We start from the raw sequence: 19,175 nt of genomic DNA, 5'->3' as shown, positions 1-19,175 counted from the left end.
ATGGAGAGGGATACAGGGACAGAGAGAGTGTGTGAGAAGGAGGGAGAGGGATACAGGGATAGAAAGAAGCGGAGAGAGGGATACACACACACACACACACATACATAAATGTATATGTATACATATTCATATACACAATCACACGCAGAGAGAGACAGAGAGAGAGAGAGAGAGAGAGAAAGAGCCCGTGGAAATCACATAATGGACAATGTCGTTTCATGACATCTCTGCATCATTAAAAGCAGATGTTTATCAGATATTCTCCCTCAGCTGTCCGCCTCTACTCTAAGACAGAGACTCCCTCTGCTGGACGCGCAGCTCCTCATTCCTCACACGAGCGCAGAGGACGTCAGACACGGGTAGAGCAGCTTAAACTCTGCTAGACGCGTTGTTAGCTTGCTAAAATAACGACTCGAGTAAAAGTGGTGGTTTGGTTCCAAGTACAAAAAGCTTTAGAAGTAGAAAAGAACTGAGCTCTGTGCGGATCTGTGGCGGAGCTTCTTAGTACCCGCAGCTTCCACCAGCACAGAAGCTGAATGTCTTTACTCTGCTCTTTTCTGTTATATTGCACTTCTGGTCTAAAATAAAATGTTAAGCCCCAAAGCGAGACGTTTAAACAGTAAAGCAGAATAGATCCAGTTACCAACATTATAGAATGAACACACACACACACACACACACACACACACACACACACACACACACACACACACACATACTTTTTTTACGCAGCAATACTCAGCAAAGCCCTTGTAACTGAGCAAATAGAAGTAGTTACTGTTAACATCATCTGGATACTATTTAATATTTATTTCTTTATGTTGAAATCCCCCTAATTTCTTTGCCAAAACACGTGAGGAGGCTGTTGTTTACATGTGACGTCATAGCCTCGCGATACTTCGCCGCACGTATCTGCTTGGATCATGCGACCATGGCGGAAAGAGAAGAACCGTAAGTGACATTTCCTTAAAGAAAAAGTCACGGAGACAGACTGCTAACGCTGTTTCCCACCATGGCTCGTTAGGCCATGTTAAGGGCGATTCTGAGCCAGTAGGAGCATTTGTGAACCTCCTTTCCTTCTCTCTCTTTAGGGAGAAGAAGAGGAGCAGGATAGAGGCGCTGACTGAGAAGTCAGTGGAGTGAAGGATCAATCCTGTTGAACGTAAATGTAGAAACCAGCAAACCTCTTTAACCTACTTTATGCTGATTTAATGTCAATTAGACCACACAGTTATACTCAGATGTAACGAATTTACAGAGGAGTTACCTTATTAATATTGAAATGAATACAAATGGTTAATTACTGGTCATAATCTGTATATAATGTATATAATGATGCACTGTGGGCTTCATCTGCATCAGGATATATCATATATAGAGCTCACAGGTTACTATATTGAGGCCATAAATTAATATATTGAAGGAACAAGTTCAGTTTCTCATAAATCATGGCCTGAATATAGGTATTCAGCCACAGAGTAGTAAATAGTGGCCTTAGGATAGTAAATGAAGGCCTCATTATAATAATTCATGGCCTCAGTATATTAGTGTGGACTCTTTATTCAAAAACAATCACCATGTCACCTTAGAGGCTCTGTACTGGTTATTCTGTGAATTTGATGTAAAGGTAGTTGTTTAGTTGTGATTGTAATGTTTAACTCGGCCACATAACCAAGGAGGTTCTGAACTAGTAATAATAACAGTATAATAGCTCCTTAACCAGCAAAGTACAGGTCACTCCTGTGAGCTAGTTTTGCACTGTGTTTGGTCATAATGTGTGTGGCTGTCAAACGTTTGGCCTATTGCTGGGCCATACAGTCAGTAGTAAGCAAAAGTTTAGGCCGCCCTGGTCAAGTCACCTGCTTTTGTTGTTTTTCTAAGTGCGAATAAGAACGAGGAACACACAGTTGTACATTTTAATGTAAAATTATCATTCATTTGCTGAACTTGGAAAATGATCAAATTGTAAGTCGCTCTGGATAAGATGCCATAAATGTAAATGGTGGTGTGGGATAGTGTAGTGGGTAACACCTCTGCCTTCTACGCTGTAGACTGGGGTTCAATCCCACACCTGGGCAAACACCCTACACTATACCAATAAGAGTCCTTGGGCAAGACTCCTAACATCACCTTGGCCTACCTGTGTAAACTGATCAAACTGCAAGTTGCTCTGGATAAGAGCGTCAGCCAAATGCCGTAAATGTAAATGTAAAATGTAAATGTTACTTAACATAATGTGTTAAACATAAAATGCAGAAGTCCTGGCACATTTTGCTCAGTAATTTACGCTGTATTCATTATAAATTTTGAAATCAACTCGTCTTAAAATATTTTTGCAATAATGCCCGAGGCTGATATTGAATTGAATGGGAAATGAGTTTTAAAAAGGTATTGATGTTTCAGTAAAGATGTTTTAAGTGTTTTTAATGTGAAACTTTTCTTACAGGTTTCGGTGTCTGTAAGACTGTTCAACTTGTACTTATGTGTTGACAAAATTTTGTTGTTTATCTGTATTTCCATATTTAATTTTATTCTAGTCTATGCTTATGGACATTATAAGCAAAAGTTAAAATTACACTTATAGAAAATGTTCATTGATAGTTTTTTAAATGTTTTTTTGTACATCTATATAAAATTGAGTTGTATTACTTTTACAGTTTATGTAAAAATACAGTCGATTAGTTTTTTATTTACGAATTGGCAGTGTAAGTGTACAGCAGAATACAGAGCCATTACAGGAAACCTCAGGTGTTATTTTACTATAATTTACTGTTAGTACCGTATGTTATTTTGTAGGTAATGCAACATAGCCAGTAACTTACTGTAATGTTACAGTATCATTTTTACAATGTATGTATATATATATAGATCTCAGTCTGAGGGGTAGCCAGAAAATCTTTGTATCAATTTGATGAATTTTGCTATTTGATATATTTACTGGTCAACATGTATGCAAGAAATTTCTTTTACTTTTAGGTATGTTTAGCTAATCTCTCTCTCTCTCTCTCTCTCTCTATCTCTCTCTCTCTCTATACACAGTATGCTCGTGGATGGCGGGACCACCAGTGACTGGCAGGGAAGATGGGACCATGTGAAGAAGTTCCTGGAGCGGGCTGGACCTTTCACCCATCCTGACTTTGAGCCCAACACAGAGGTAGGAAATAAAACAAACTCCTAGTAATGCTTGTAGGGCACAAAGTTTACTAGGAACTTTATTTCCAAATGCATGTTGACCAGTTCAGGGCTGAAAAGGATTTAAATGGGACAATCCCTCCTAAAAGTAAATTCCCCCATATGTTCAACTCAGTGTCTATCTCTGGGGACTATTTTGCCTTAGAAGGACTTGCGTGACCAAACTCTTTTCTCAGAATTATTGTAAAACAGTGTCTTGGGCGTCAGGTAACATATTGTTGCTGTCTGAGCAAAACCTCGTATCTCCGAAATAGTAACTTTACAGGGGAAGGAAAAAACATGCTTTCCTTTTAATGTAAGTCAACATTTTTCCATGTCATTTTAAGCTGTTTTTTTTTTTGGTCTGTTTATCATGAAATTTACATGCAATGTAAAAGACAACATTTTCAAATTATGTCATGTAGTGGTTGGTATAGTGTAGTGTAGTGTAGTGGGTAACACCTCTGCCTTCTACACTGTAGACTGGGGTTCAATCCCCACCAGGGCAAGCACCCTACACTATACCAATAAAAGTCCTTGGGCAAGACTCATAACACCGCCTTGGCCTGCCTGTGTAAAATGATCAAATTGTAAGTCGCTCTGGATAAGAGCGTCAGCCAAATGCCATAAATGTAAAAAACTGACAGCAGCGATATTAATTTCATGTCATAGGATTCTGTGAGGAAGATTTTAGAGGCTTTCAGACATTGGGCTCCTAGCCACGCCACCCTGAGCTATTCTGATTTTTAATTCGGTACATTTTTGATGTAGGCTTAAAGGCAACCTTTTTTACTCTAGTCATATTGAGCATGATTCATCATGCCATACCATATAAAAAACAAAGTTCTTCTTTTCCCTTAATCTAATTTCTCTCTTGGCTTGGCCACACTGTAAATAGGGGTCATGCTCAGAGTTTAAATACAAGTTGATCGATTGATTAAAATATAATATGAACAAATATAATGACATTTGCCTGCTTGTAAACCTCTTGTGACTTTTCTGATCATTTTGTGGTGTAATACATTGGGAAAGTAATGGTTTGGTAAAGTAAAATTTGTTAAAATTGACTCTACAATTTATTGTGAGTGCATGACTCACACATCATGACTGCATGATAAACAATCTTCTTTCAGTCTCTGCAGTTTTTGCTGGATACGTGCAAAATTTTGGTCGTTGGAGCTGGCGGACTGGGCTGTGAGCTCTTAAAAGACCTGGTAAAATCAGACTTTATTTTATTTAGATTTTTATGTTAAAGTGAGAAGTAAATAATTTTTTTGTGTTTTTTTTTCAGCTATAGCAGTATTTTGTTGTTGTTGTCACATTGTGAAAACACATTTCTAACTAGGTGTACGAATCCTCTTCACTGATAAAAGGTGACATCTGTGAAAGCATAACACATCAAGATAAAGTGCCATAAATACATAAATAATATCTATACTTGAATCTGTTTGGAATCAGTGAGTATAAGACACTGATCTTAAAAAGAATTAATGCTCTGTTTTACAATTTGGTGACATTTACAGTAAACTGTCTTGTACTAATTTCAGTGTATTGATATTTATTGATATTTTGGGGCAGTCGTGGGCTGGAGGTTAGGGATCTGGCCCTGTGACCAGAAGGTTACCGGTTCGATCCCCAGGGCTGACAGTCCATGACTGAGGTGTCCTTGAACAAGACACCTAACCCCCAACTGCCCCCCGGGCACTGTGGATAGGGCTGCCCACCGCTCCGGGCAAGTGTGCTCACTGCCCCCTAGTGTGTGTGTTCACTAGTGTGTATGTGGTGTTTCACTTCACGGATGGGTTAAATGCGGAGGTGGAATTTCCCTGGTTGTGGGATCAAAAAAAAGTATCACTTAACTTTATCCCTCTATTTTGTCATGTTTTGATCCACCCTTAGGCCCTGTCAGGTTTCCGTCACATACATGTGGTTGATATGGACACAATTGATGTTTCTAATCTCAACAGACAGTTTCTCTTCAGGTCAGCATTCAATAACTTTCTTCTGTACTTTTAATTGCTAATGTTTTAACTTTCTGTTTATTCGCTTGAGTCATTAAAGATGTAAGCAGAGTCATTCCGAGTGGTTTGATGTGAGATGCGTCATTCTAGAAAAACGTACTGTGTCAGAATTATTCATGGTGGTGGTGATAGGAACCAAACGTCTTAAGAGTTTTCCGTCTCTAAAAGCTCCCTCACAGAAAGCTATTCCATAAAATGGTTATGAACATGCTGCCTGATCCCTGAGACAATGGGCCTCATTCATCAGTATCATCCTAAATTTGTTCTTGATAAACATCCTGGAAAAAGGTCTACATGAGATTCATGATGTGTTTCTAAGCTGCTGAGTTGTGTAGATTCTGTTCTTACCTAAGAAAACATTGCTGAATGTCAGAATCTTTGTGAAAACTGTGTAAGTGGGTTTTAATCTTCTTAAGAACAGTTGGTGAATGAGGCCCATTGTTTTTTCTTAGTTTTAGATAAGATGTAATTTTTACATATTTTATGTTTATTCATGTGGGAGTGGCACATGCAATATGTTGAGGCAAAATAGTCCACAAACAAAACATATTTTATTTACCACAGGTGTCAACAGTATGTGTTCACTAATGGTTTTGGACAGTTAATAAAGTGGCTATGTTTGTGCCGTTGTCCCCTACCACCACCTATCAACGCTGTGGGTCCCTAGCAGTAGCATTGTAAAGAAATCTGAGTCTGTAAGTCTGTAAGTCTTTCTACAACAAACCATTTCACAACAAACCACTCTGAATGACTTTGTTTACATCTAAAACATTGAATTTTGAAAATGTAGAAAATTAAAATCAGAATGAAATGAAATTCATTTAAATGTTATTGTTTAATGTTTCTAAAGGCCTCAAGATGTGGGTCGACCGAAAGCAGAGGTTGCTGCCGACTTCATCAACCGAAGAGTTCCAGGATGCAGGGTCATTCCGTATCCGTCTTTAAAGAGACAGTGCTTCTGTTTTCATGTTTTCCTATCGTCTTCCATTTAGGGAGGTTTTAAAATTTGTAATTGAATGTCCAGACTTTAAAAGAAAGCTGCATTGTTATGATTCAAATTTGGTTCCTTAACTCCTTAACTACAAGTCCAGACATTTTAAGAAAATCCAGGATCTTGATGAGATGTTTTATAGACGTAAGAGTTTAGTTTCCCTACCTTTTTGTTCTTTTATATATATACACACACACACACACACCCTTTTGCCCTATTCTTCAGTGGTCAGGACCCCCATGAACCCTCACAGAGCAGGTACTATTTGGGCGGTGGATCATTCTCAGCACTGCAGTAACACTGACGTGGTGGTGTGTTGGTGTGCGTTGCGCTGGTTTGAGTGGATCAGACACAGCAGTGCTGCTGGAGTTTTTAAACACCTCAGTGTCACTGCTGGACTGAGAATCGTCCACCAACTAAAATATTCATCCAACAGCGTCCTGTGACCACTGATGACGGACCAGACGATGACCAACACAAACTGCAGCAGCAGATGAGCTGTCGCCTCTGACTTTACATCTACAAGGTGGGCCGAGAAGGTAGGAGTTTCTAATAGAGTGGACAGAGCGAGGAAACTCCAGCAGCACTGCTGTGTCTGATCCACTCATACCAGCACACACTAACACACTACCACTAAGTTAGTGTTACTGCAGTGCTGAGAATGATCCACCACCCAAATAGTACCTGCTCTGTTAGGGTCCATGGGGGTCCTGACCACTGAAGAACAGGGTAACAGAGTATCAGAGAAACAGATGGACTACAGTCTGTAACTGTAGAACTACAAAGTGAAGCTATACAGTAAGTGGAGCTGATAAAGTGGACAGTGAGAGTAGAAACAAGGAGGTGGTCACAATGTTACGCTTGACTGGTATATGAATGTATAAATACATACATATGTACACACGCACATATGAATGTGTGTTTTTACATAATCAGACATGTTCATTGTTTGCTTCTGGTGACCGTTTGATCTTTTTTTTCTCTTTAAATACAGAATTTCACATAATTGTTTGTGGACTGGACTCAGTCATTGCCAGACGATGGATAAATGGAATGCTGGTATGTGTAGCTCTTCCATGTCTATGATAAGATAAACTGTATACATTCTCAAAGGAGATCTATATATATATATATATATATATATATATATATATATATATATATATATCTGTGTGTGTGTAATATATCAGTAACTTGTACATTGTTAAAGTAATGAATATTGTACATATAAGGATGATATTAAGCAGTGATAGAAGAAACAGTGTCATCTTATTGATATGACACCCCTCACATTTCTGCAAATATTTTATTATATCTTTTCATGGGACAACACTATAGAAATGAAACTCGGATATAACTTAAAATAGTCAGTGTGCAGCTTGTATGGCAGTGCAGATTTACTGCCCTCTGAAAAGAACTCAACACACAGCCATTAATGTCTAAATAGCTGGCAGCACAAGTGAGTCCACCTCACGGTGAATCTGTCCAAATTGTGCCCAGCTGTGTTATTGTCCCTTCCTGGTGTCATGTGACTCGTTAGAGTTACAAGTAGGGCTGGGCGATAAAACGATAATGATAATTATTGCGATATATCGTTTCGTCGATAGAGCGATAAGAAGGGTTCGATACATTTTCGATATAATACACCATTCTCACACTCCCACGTTCTAGCGAAAGCCCCGGTGGTGTTTTCTACTGTAAGGAAAGTTTTTCAACATGATTAGAGAGTCAGGGGTGATGAGTGAACTGTCTTTAGCAACGACTGAAACGTGGAGTTACACATTCCCTGTTGGAGTGGAGCGACCGGCGATCTGTTCTCTTAATCACTCAAGTGTGAGTGACGAGATAAGTGGCGTGACTGTACTGACCTAAAATGAACTCACTTTAAATCACGTCTGCTAAAGAGCTGTTGCAACACTCAGACAGTCATATTTTAGTATTAGTGCATTCCCAAGAAACAAAAGTGAGAGAAAGAAGTGGGTTCATGCAGTTACAGCCCTGACTTAAATGAAAGTAAACTGAGGAAGCTGTGAGGCATTGGAAAGCCGGAGAGCGCTATCTTTCCAGGCTAGCTGTTTTTATCAGCTGGCTAACTTGAAGCAGCGCTCCGTCACTCGAACAACATGGCAAATCGATGATACTGTAGATCAGACTCTATACAAAAGCACCGTTTTCAGTTTAAACATACCTAAAAGGAGGACTCCATTTATCTGGTGTCAGATATATTGCGGTTCACCCCTCAAACTACCACGATAGAATAGAGAAATTCAGACGTCTGCTAGCTGGTGTTTGAATACTGTGATCTCCTCTGACATGGTAGGAGTGATGTAGTAAGGCGGGTGATCCATCGCTGACGTGCTGAGCCAGCAAATGTTTGCTGTTTGTTGACATTGTTAAAAAACTAACCAGTTTAGCACTGTTGCTGGCCACTTGTTTAGCATTTGTAACGGGATAGCTGAGCACTCTTCACCAGACAACTAAAAATAAATCTTTTCTTTCTTAAATTATGACCATTACAAAAACTGCATCTGTGGTTTTCCAGCTAATGAAAACAGCTCACCAGAAACTTTCTTCCACTGTTCCATGACAGAAGTGTGAAATGTTCCACTGTTTGGCCAGTGTTTATCATGTTCTGACCATAACACACATAACATGACACACATACATACATACATACACACACACACACACACACACACACATACATACATACATACATATATATGTAATGTTTTGACCAGGGATGCCCAAACTGTTTTGGCTGTTGGAATAGAATGGAAAACAATCAGCTGGTTGGAGGTTTTGAATGACCGGGTCATGCCTGGTCACACGTCTGCATTGTGCTCCATGCAGAAGTTTGTTAAAAAGTGAGAGATGTTAAACTTACAATGTTGTGCTGTTTCAGCTCTCACTGCTGGTCTATGAGGACGGTGTTCTGAACACCAGCTCCATCATCCCTTTGATAGATGGAGGTACTGAGGGCTTTAAGGGAAACGCACGGGTCATCCTTCCAGGCATGACAGCCTGCATCGACTGCACTCTGGAGCTGTACCCCCCTCAGGTGAAATGTACATTCATATGCATGGTGCAGATTTTATTTTATGTTCTATTGATCCTAAAGGGGAAACTGGCTAACTATTCCCAGTCTGAGAGTAGGGCCTTGCCCCAGGGGGCCACCAGGAATACCCACTCTGTCCTGGGATTTGAACCCATGACATTCTGGTTGGTGTCTCACATCTCACAACCAGGAATACCCAGTCAGTCCTGGAATTTTTTTCCTACCACCTCTTCATAAAATCTGTTTTGTGTTATGTTGTTCACATGTTGACGGTAAAGTTTGGATGAATTTTACATGTTGTTGTTATTTAAACCTTTTTCGTGAAAAGATTTTTATGTTTGGATTTACAAGTTCAGTCTGTATTGATGTGATATAGTAAAGTCTTCAGTGATATAGGTAAGTCTTATTGGGTTCCTCTGTGGCACAGCTGTCTAAAACCAGGCAAACATTATGCGATTTTAGTCCCGATTTGGTCCCCCACTTACCTGTGTACATCATCTTGTTTTCCTGCTTTTAATTTAGTCAACACAGCTGCTGTAGCGCAATTCCTCAACATTGACAGTTGTCTGGTGACAGAACCATTCATAGGGATTGTGCTTTGTGTATAGTGTGAGCGCCCACCTTATAGCTGTTAATCAGACTGTGCGTTTTTGTACAGCATGAGCACATAAATCACAGACTTTGGCTGTAAACAACATGCAGTGTGAGTTGCCACTTAAGATCAAAATTTCTAAAATCATAGTTTATGTCTGGCTTAAGGTTTCCATCTGTTGTTGAAGGATTGCAAATTGAAATCCTGGCGATGCTGCAACCAAAAATGTTCATGATTATTGTCACATTATCTGTGACATTTTTGTCAATACCAGTAATACCAGTATATTCAATGATTTTTTTAACCAAACAATATGGATCAGTTGGGCTGTAGTAATGGCACTGTTTGCATTTTAAGTGGTATTTTCTGTAGGATTGTTACATATACATCAGTACATCCCCACCCAACATGTGATAAAGTCACAGATAAATGAGGTTTGGGTGGCTCAGATTTATCAAGAATGTCATTTCACCAGTAAGTAATTTAAGTAGGTAAGGAGCTTTTCCAGTGTGCTTTTATTACAGTAGTTATACTGAGTGGGTAGCAGAATCTGTCTGAATTTTGTGGTTTAAAAACAAAAACATTCTAGTTGTTTTACATTAAGCCTTATCACTTAAGAACTCAGAGTCTGTTTTATGTACTACAGACAACAAAAACCTCATTCTTTGACAGCAAAATCGTATCGTATGCATACATTTAGCCTTTAGCAGTAAATGTATATATTTGATTTTCTTCATTCCAGATAAACTTCCCCATGTGCACCATAGCTTCAATGCCACGGCTACCTGAACACTGTATCGAGTATGTCCGCATTCTGCAGTGGCCCAAAGACAAGCCCTTTGGAGGTAAGTCCACTAAGTATACTAGCTGTTTGGCTTTACATGCATTTTTCGGTTCAGAATAAGGACTAAGTTTGTTACCAAGGGTTTGTGTGGTATGATCAAAAGAATGTTAAACAAACAAACAGATAAACAGTGACATGCACTGTGCCCTCAGATGGTGTAGGTCTAGATGGAGACGACCCAAAGCACATCCAGTGGGTGTTCCAGAGATCTTTGGAGAGAGCGGCACAGTTCAACATCACAGGGGTGACCTACAGATTAACTCAAGGTGAGAGAGAACAAGCGAGTGGCTTTATTGCTTTAAATTTATACAGGCCTGACCAGGTATACAGTCATATGCAAAAAGTCTGGGCACACGTGGTGATAACTCCAGATGTTTAGGGGTTAAAGTGTTTACGGGATGTTTAAGGGTTAAAGCACGGTTAGGTTAGAAAAACGGAACATGCAGTTTAGGGCAGTATTTAATGACAGATTTTAGGCTTTTGCTGTTGATATGCAGTTGTATGCAAATGTTTGAACATCCCTGGTGAAATGACACATGTTGTTGATTGAAAAGTAGTGAAAATATGTTAACGTGTCCTGCTCAGAGAACAGACTTAAATATGATAATTGTCCATTAATTTTAGTGCAAAGATTTTTGCTTATTTGGTCAAATCAATCAACCTTTATTGAAACTCATGTACATTGAGGGAGACCCTCATTTAGCTGAGTCAATACACAAACCAGGGATTGAAAAGTGAAGACGTAAAGTGCTAAAAAGGTAATAATCGTCATAGTGGTAAATTTAAAAATATTGTCAATAAACCGTTAAAATGACTGACAGAGTATCTTAATAAATAAGATAAAATAAGGATACATACAAGATATAATTAATGAAATAAAGGAATAAAAGATGTAAAACAATAACTTTTCAGCTAATGTATTAGAAAAAACATACAAAATAAAAAAATTCCAAATCTTTTGCACAGACCACGTATAGTTTTTTTTTCCCCAGCATGTTAAATTCAGCAAATCAACAGTAATAGTGCAACAAAATGTGTAGAAGTGTGTTCTCTGTAGATTATGTCACATAGAAAATCAATAAAATGTTTGTGCAAAGACACCAAAACCTCTGCACATGATTCTATGTAAGAGTTAATTAAGGAAAAGGAAAGGCTCAGAAATCAGTGTTTTTTGATGGTGCAGGTGTCGTGAAGAGGATCATCCCTGCTGTGGCTTCCACAAATGCTGTCATCGCTGGTAAGAGGGACAGACTGAGGACTGCATTCACGAACCCAGACATGCTTTCATTCATTCCACATGATGCTGTAAGAACCTGAACCACATCACACTGTTTATTCTCCCTTCACATTTCAGCTGCCTGCGGCACAGAGGTTTTCAAAATCGCCTCCAGGTGAGCCACATTAGTTAAACACAGTGTCAGTAGGACAAACTGAATTTAAGCCCTAGAAGTCTGGAGTTCTCGCTGCTGTTTTGCTGTACTATTAATTTACAATGTCATCAGGCTTGAATCATCATTTGAGAATTTTTCCCATTTGTTTTTTTATGACAAAAGCATGAAATATAAGGATAGTTTTGTTTTAGGTAGCTTCTAGCTCTAGTTCAGGGGTTGGCAACCCAAATGGTAAGAAGAGCCATTTTGTCCTTTCAACAAAAATCAAACCACCTTGGGAGCCACAACTTTTAATATCCATTTTACCATCTTGGTTATATATACACTATATTGCCAAAAGTATTCACTCATCCATCTAAATCACTGAATTCAGGAGTTCCAGTCACTTCCGTGGTCACAGGTGTATAAAGCCGAGCCCCTAGGCCTGCAGACTGCTTCTACAGACATTAGTGAAAGAATGGGTCGCTCTCAGGAGCTCAGTGAATTCCAGCGTGGTACCGTGATCGGACGCCACCTGTGCAGCAAGTCCAGTCGTGAAATTTCCTCACTACTAAATATTCCACAGTGAGCTGTCAGTGGGATTATAACAAAGTGGAAGTGATTGGGAACGACAGCAACTCGGCCACGAAGTGGTCGGCCACGTAAAATCGTGGGTTGGTATGGTGTGGTGGTGTTTTGTTCCACCGAGAGGAACTCTTAAAGCTCTTAATGAAAATTTCATGCTCCCAACTTTGTGGGAACAGTTTGGGGATGGCCCCTTCCTGTTCCAACATGACTGCGCAACAGTGCACAAAGCAGGTCCATAAAGACATGGATGAGTGAGTTTGGTGTGGAAGAACTTGACTGGCCTGCACAGAGTCCTGACCTCAACCCCATAGAACACCTTTGGGATGGATTAGAGCGGAGACTGTGAGCCAGGCCTTCTCGTCCAACATCAGTGTCTGACCTCACAAATGCGCTTCTGGAAGAACGGTCAGAAATTCCCATAGACACACTCCTAACCCTTGTGGAAAGCCTTCCCAGAAGACTTGAAGCTGCAAAGGGTGGGATGACCTCATATTAAACCCTGTAGATTAAGAACGGGATATCACTCAATTTCATATGCGTGTGAAGCCAGATGAGCGAATACTTTTGGCAATATAGTGAATGTCTCAGAATGTGCTGATGTACTGGTGTCGGCTAAAAATGATTATATTAACCAAAATACACATTTACTTTGCTTTAAGCTTTAGCTCAGCTGTAGCTGTTATTCTCGCATGGTCGGAAACATTAGAACAGTTTCTTGTAAAATGTCTTTCGACGTTCGATTTTTTACGAGGCTGAAGTCGCTTCTCATTCTCCAGCTTCTTGTTTGAACTTTCTCGTGCCACCTTAAACGGCGCCTGACGCTCCAAAATGTAACTGCTGCACCATTTAAGGTGGAGCAGGAAAATTTGAATGAGAAATGACTTCAGCTTTGTGACTTTTTTTAGTGTTTGACAGTTTCTCGTTGCAGGGTAAATGTATCTGGAAACCAGGTGGACTGATTATAAGTCCATTCGACTCCACATCATCAATGTCCGTCTTAAATCTTTCTCTTTACCGTTTCTTTAGCTACTAGCTAGGTGAGATTGTTTTCTGCATTGCTATGGTGAGCAGCCTGCATAGCAACTTTCAGGGTGAATTAGCAGTTCTACATTAACTCCAGTGTTTATAACCATTTATCGTTAAAACTGATGAATGATCAATAATGATTTATTTCACTGTAAAGGAGAATTATGTTATTTTTACCTAAATAAAATCTAATTCTGCTGTGGAGCTGCAACAGCGCAGTAAAAGAGCCGCATGTTGCTGACCCCTGCTCTAGTAGCTGTCCTGTTGTTGTAAAGTGAAATTAGAGAGCCCTGGAATTGTAGGGAACCTTGTGAATATGACCTACAAGTGCTTTATATCTGTGCTGACAGTGCCTACGGTACCCTGAACAACTACCTGGTGTTTAATGATGTTGATGGACTGTACACCTACACCTTTGAGGCTGAGAAAAAGGTCAGCAGATGAAATGTGACTTTTAGCTCTTTGTTTCATGGATTTTTAGGAATAATTAGCAGTAACACACAGCTTGATATTTAACAGGAAATTTTTAGTACAGTAAAGCATGTGATTTAAAGGGCCTATATGATGGAAAACTGAATTTTCTTCACTTAAAAATAATAAAAATCATATGTAGTATATAAACATGCACCACATGTAGCCTTCGATCCACATAGACCATAGATGGAAAGTAAGCTGCAAAAAAGCCTCATATGATTTCATTGTTTTTGTGATGTCACTGAAACCAGTGCATTTGCTATTCAGCTTGCAGCAGCTTACCACACCCATTCATGATGAAGTTATAAGGAGTGGTTAAGTCTGTACTCCGAGCAGAGGTAATTTACATATCAGTCTTAAAGGTACAGTAACAATAGCCTGTTTAATTCTAAGGGATAAAGATGGGTTGAAAAATGGTCATATGAAATAAATTATGACAAACTGTGTGCTAAAATTTGCATATTTAAATATGTTCCCTATGAAGGATGTCTCAACCTATTTTCACTTCAACAAAACATATGACTGCAGATGGGAAAATAATAAACTACATTAAAAATGTAGGATATGGGCCCTTTAATTGCCATCACTGATTAAATAGAAGTTTATCATTTGGGAAATGGAGTAATAAAATATGCAAAACAAGAATAATCTCTCATACTGTTGCCATTTATTACATATGCCAATGTAAAAAAGGCTTCATTTCTATCACTGTTAATCAGTTATTCAGTAATTTGACTTTTACTTCATTCACCTTAATATGCAAATATTGTGGTTATGGGTTTAGTGCCAGTGCCAAAGACTTATTTACATTTTATCCAAATGTAGTGATTCTGGTTCTGAAAAAGTGGCTGGTAAACAGTCTGCTCTCAAAACTCTTCTGGCGTAACAAGATTCTGTGTGCAGTCAAATAATCAACTAGATCCAAATCCATGTGTTTGTGTGTTTAGGAGAACTGCTCTGCCTGCAGCCAGGTCCCTCAAGACATGCATTTCTCACCATCAGCTACACTGCAGGAAGTGCTAAACTACTTGACAGACAGCACGTCGCTGTGAGTTAAAAATGCTTGCTTGCTTCTTCAGACAGACTTAGCCAGTGTAGCCAGTACACTTCCACTTCAGCACTGTTGATGTAGTTTGATTATATATACACAGTACTGTAGAAAAGTCACAGACCACCCTTTTGTTTATTTAATTTCCAGTCAAAGTGGACATTAAACACAAACTCATTTTTCAGCGTCGGACAAAAACATTTCTCTCTTCCATCCTTCCAAACTTAAACCTAACAACTTACAGCTGTGTTCTCCCAGCAAAATCTGTTCCTAGAGATCTCAGGGTCACTGTTCCCCTTCAGACAGACATTTACACAAGCACCTGTCCAAACGCGTCTCAGCTGCCTTCAGATTTCTGTACATCTAATGGGGTTTCTTAGAAGATTGGATATAAGATAATGAGATTCGCCTGCATGGTGAAAGCAAAGAGAACGTGAAAAAAAACCAAGAATTTCCAAAACAAAAAGTGCAACCACGCAAGACAGACCACCAAAACCGTCCCCATCAGATAAACAGCACTCAAAGCTTTTATCTTTGCGAGAGAGGAGAGCGTCTAACTTTCTCTTGCTGTCAAGCTGCCGAGAAGCCATTACTGCGTGAAGGATTACACTTGAACACCGAAACTGGACAGTTCTGAGTTCGTGAGTGAGGTTGACTGATGAATCTAACTTTGAGATTGGGATTTCTTGGATTGTCAGAAGCTGAAAATGCAACCAACTTCTAAGACTGAATTTTGGAGGTGTGGAAAAACATCCCTGCAGATTTCTCTGAAAAACAGAGCACGTCTCCTGAAGAATACAAGCTGTAATAAAGGCAAAGAATTGACACGCTAAACACTGAAAAAATTATATTTAGTTGAGTTATATAGTGCAGTTACAGTGTAGAGGTCTCAGGTGCTTAATATGATTGGTTTTAAATAATGTGCTTGTGATCTCACTGTATATCATCGAAATAAATACAAACAGGAAGAAGTAACAAGAATTTCCCATTTTCAAAACCGTAGTCTTATGAGAATTTCAAGTTCTTCTCAATGCTCCCAGAGACATCACAGCCATTTGCATAATTCCACCACCATCACACCTGATGTAATGTATTGAAGCATTGATGAGAAACCAGGTGTTGGGTTATTTCTACAAATTGATGCTGCGCTGCTATGAGGAGAGGTCTGGAAATGGTTAAACACATTGACAAAATCACTTTTTATTGTATTATTGTACTTTTGCTTTAATTCTACTTTAATAGCTCAGCTCATTCTCTCCTCTAGGCAAATGAAATCTCCCGACATCACAACAACATTAGACGGAAGGAATAAGACTCTTTATTTGCAGGTTAGTGATATCACACATGCAAGAATCGGTACCCTTTCAAAGAATTTTAATTTTATGGAATCTTGATTAAATGCAGTCAAATAAATGTTGATTGTTATTGTGAGCAGCTTATTGTTTCTGCTAACTAAATATGTTAAAAGATTGAACCCGTGTTTGTTTACAGACCATCGCCTCCATTGAAGAGAGAACCCGTCCGAATCTTGGCAGGACACTGAAAGGTCAAGAAAGTTCCACGATGTAATTACATCATTAACCATGTTCTGTATCTTTTGTTTAATGTCTCATGCATCATGTTTAATTTGCAGAATTGGGGTTAGTGGATGGACAGGAGCTGGCAGTGGCCGACGTCACCACGCCACAGACTGTTCTCTTCAAGCTCAGCTTTACCTCATAGGCGGTCTGCTTCTCTCTTCAGGGTACAAACGTGGTCACAGCTTCTTGCCAAAAATATGCAGAGCAGGTTTGACCATGAACATTTGAAGGAACCTGAGTGGTATTCCTGATACTTCCACTTGTCCATCTTTTGATGCCATGCACCACTCCTAGAGATACTCCTACGTTCAAGATTGTGTTTCTATTTATGTCTGCACTTGTTTTTTGTTACTTAAATGTATGTGTTTAAATTTGTCATTTGCTACCTGAATATAGGGAAAAAATATTTTAAATAAATGCCTTGTTTTAAGATTTTCCTTTCCTACACTAGTCATGTTTATCAGCTTTTTACCCCACGGTGACAATAATAAACTGGCATATGATAACTTGGTAACCAGGTCATGAGACTCAAAGCACTAAATTGATTTTATTAATCCCACAAGAGAAATTCACCTCTGTTTAAGCCATCTGTGCAGTGGAACACCCACATACACACTAGTGAGCACAATGGAGAGCAGTGAGCACACTCGCCCAGGTGCTCAGGGCAGTCCTATCCACAGCACCCGAGGAGCAGTTTGGGGTTGGGTGCCTTGCACAAGGACACTTCAGTCATGGCAGCTCAGGGGGATCGAACTGACGACCTTCCGGTCACAGAACTGCTTCCCTAAAATCCAGCCCCATCCCCGTTTTGATAACCAGGTCATGAGTCACAAAGGGCACTAAGCTGATTTCCTTATGATCTTAGATAAGGTTAGATTTTACTTACCTGGGGAGATTAAATATGTGCATTTCAGAAAGCATCTCCAGTGTTCTCCATATTTAAGGCAAACTTGTTAGAAAAGGATAAATCCCAACATTCTCAGGGCCTCATCTTCGCAAACAGGGAAATTCACCTCCACATTTAACCCATCTGTGCAGTAAAACACGCGCACACAAACACACGAGGGCAGTGAGCACACGTGTCCATTTTTCTATTTGCTCATTGAAATGTTTACAAATCCACTGTTACAAGCCAGTCGAGGGTCAGATCATGAGACATTCACAGCTCCCTTACCTCTGGCATGACCTGGGAGAACCTGTCCAGGCACTCGATCTCAGACAAGCCCCCAAATGTTACATCATATTTCATCTAGGGCACTTGTGGGATCAGTAACATGAGGCATTAGAAGAGTAAACTGGTAGTGAGGGGTGAGAAGCTTGGGAAACTGACCAATACAGCACTGAAGCCATTTTCTTAAAACCAACCAGAATAAAATGCCCCACTATCATACCCAATAATACCACACGAAGAATCAACTTGTGGCTGGCACCAAAGAAATCACAAAAACCTAGCCATGCTTGCCTACACAGAAACAAAGTGCTTACCTAACCTAATGCAAACAAAAGCTAACTACTGTATACTTCCCTGACCAATGATCAGAAGCACACATGGCACTGCCCACCCTCAGACCTAAGGAACCAAACAGAGTAGACTTCTACATAGTGCAAAAATAGGTGCACCCTTCTTACCAGTTTGAAACCCATGGTGGCACAAATACTCAGATCGTCTTTTGTGAAACACCAAAACAAGCAATTCTCCTACACAAGAGACGAAGTCTCGTAAATTAAGTTGAAAGAAGCCCTGTTAAAAACATAAAAGCACCACACGCCCAGCATCAGATTTACAGCACACACATGACCAGTCCTCTATATACCACTAGCTTGAATGCTTCCTTTTGATGCTTAAGCCCCTCCTCCAGTTACACCAGCCAGGCTTCTGATTGGTCAGAGGTCCTCATCACACCTGTGAAGGGAGAGATTGGGAGGTGCACACACACACACACAAACACACACAGACACACAGACACACAGAATAAACAAAACATGGGCTTACACGTAACACCTACTTTTCAAGGTCCCTATGTTCTTTCGCTGAAAATATCTAGGACTGAACTTTATGGCCTGAACTACCTCCATCATGTTTCTTCAGTATGAGGAATAAGACTAACGACCAAACCACTGATATGTTTATAAACTTGTAAATTGTGAAAAAATTTGAGTAACCCTTTGCGTTTATGGATATGCTGCTTCCCAAAAAGATCGTGTTTTCAGTGATTACAGTTTCACTCACTTCACCATATTAACAACACTGCCAAAACATTATCGCCTTCAAAGACCTTCCATTTCAGTACGCTTTTCAGCAAGCCCTTTTCTCATTGAAACAAATCCTGATGCTGTTTTAAAGGGGAACACAACTGATTTTCTGAAATTTCTGTGAGATTAAATGGTTAAGGTGTAATTCCGAGTGCTTCG

At 39.6% G+C, this 19,175-nt stretch overlaps 1 protein-coding gene and 1 long non-coding RNA gene across 5 annotated transcripts; one reads left to right on the top strand and one right to left on the bottom strand.

Annotated features, from left to right (window-relative positions):
• The first annotated feature begins 899 nt into the window (after positions 1-899).
• On the top strand, positions 900-17,277 carry uba3 (ubiquitin-like modifier activating enzyme 3). Of its 4 annotated transcripts, none has more exons than XM_017711388.2 (18): positions 900-951; positions 1,092-1,162; positions 3,040-3,154; positions 4,305-4,385; positions 5,071-5,153; positions 6,043-6,123; positions 6,284-6,327; positions 7,178-7,242; positions 9,089-9,244; positions 10,576-10,678; positions 10,830-10,943; positions 11,861-11,914; positions 12,032-12,068; positions 14,012-14,093; positions 15,083-15,183; positions 16,448-16,511; positions 16,675-16,729; positions 16,817-17,277. In XM_017711388.2, exons 3-18 carry the CDS (start codon positions 3,041-3,043, stop codon positions 16,903-16,905), a joined length of 1,323 nt encoding a protein of 440 aa, XP_017566877.1. In that variant the 5' UTR covers positions 900-951; positions 1,092-1,162; position 3,040; the 3' UTR covers positions 16,906-17,277. The 4 variants fall into 4 exon arrangements, with proteins under 4 accessions (XP_017566877.1, XP_017566884.1, XP_017566869.1 ...); XM_017711395.2 differs by having other exon boundaries at positions 1,092-1,168; XM_017711371.1 differs by having other exon boundaries at positions 917-951; positions 1,092-1,130.
• Positions 17,278-17,457: 180 nt separating this feature from the next.
• LOC108435515 lies at positions 17,458-18,554 on the bottom strand. Its single transcript, XR_001858448.1, has 4 exons — positions 18,393-18,554; positions 17,938-18,020; positions 17,650-17,793; positions 17,458-17,547 (listed from the first exon to the last, which is right to left on the bottom strand). It is a non-coding gene; the product is annotated as an uncharacterized LOC108435515 (long non-coding RNA).
• Between the last annotated feature and the right edge of the window lie 621 nt (positions 18,555-19,175).

This window comes from Pygocentrus nattereri, chromosome 21, assembly GCF_015220715.1.
Source record: "Pygocentrus nattereri isolate fPygNat1 chromosome 21, fPygNat1.pri, whole genome shotgun sequence".
NCBI lineage: Eukaryota > Metazoa > Chordata > Actinopteri > Characiformes > Serrasalmidae > Pygocentrus > Pygocentrus nattereri.
The sequence above is the reverse complement of the archived record's forward strand: the minus strand, read 5'-3'. Positions and strand labels throughout refer to the sequence as shown.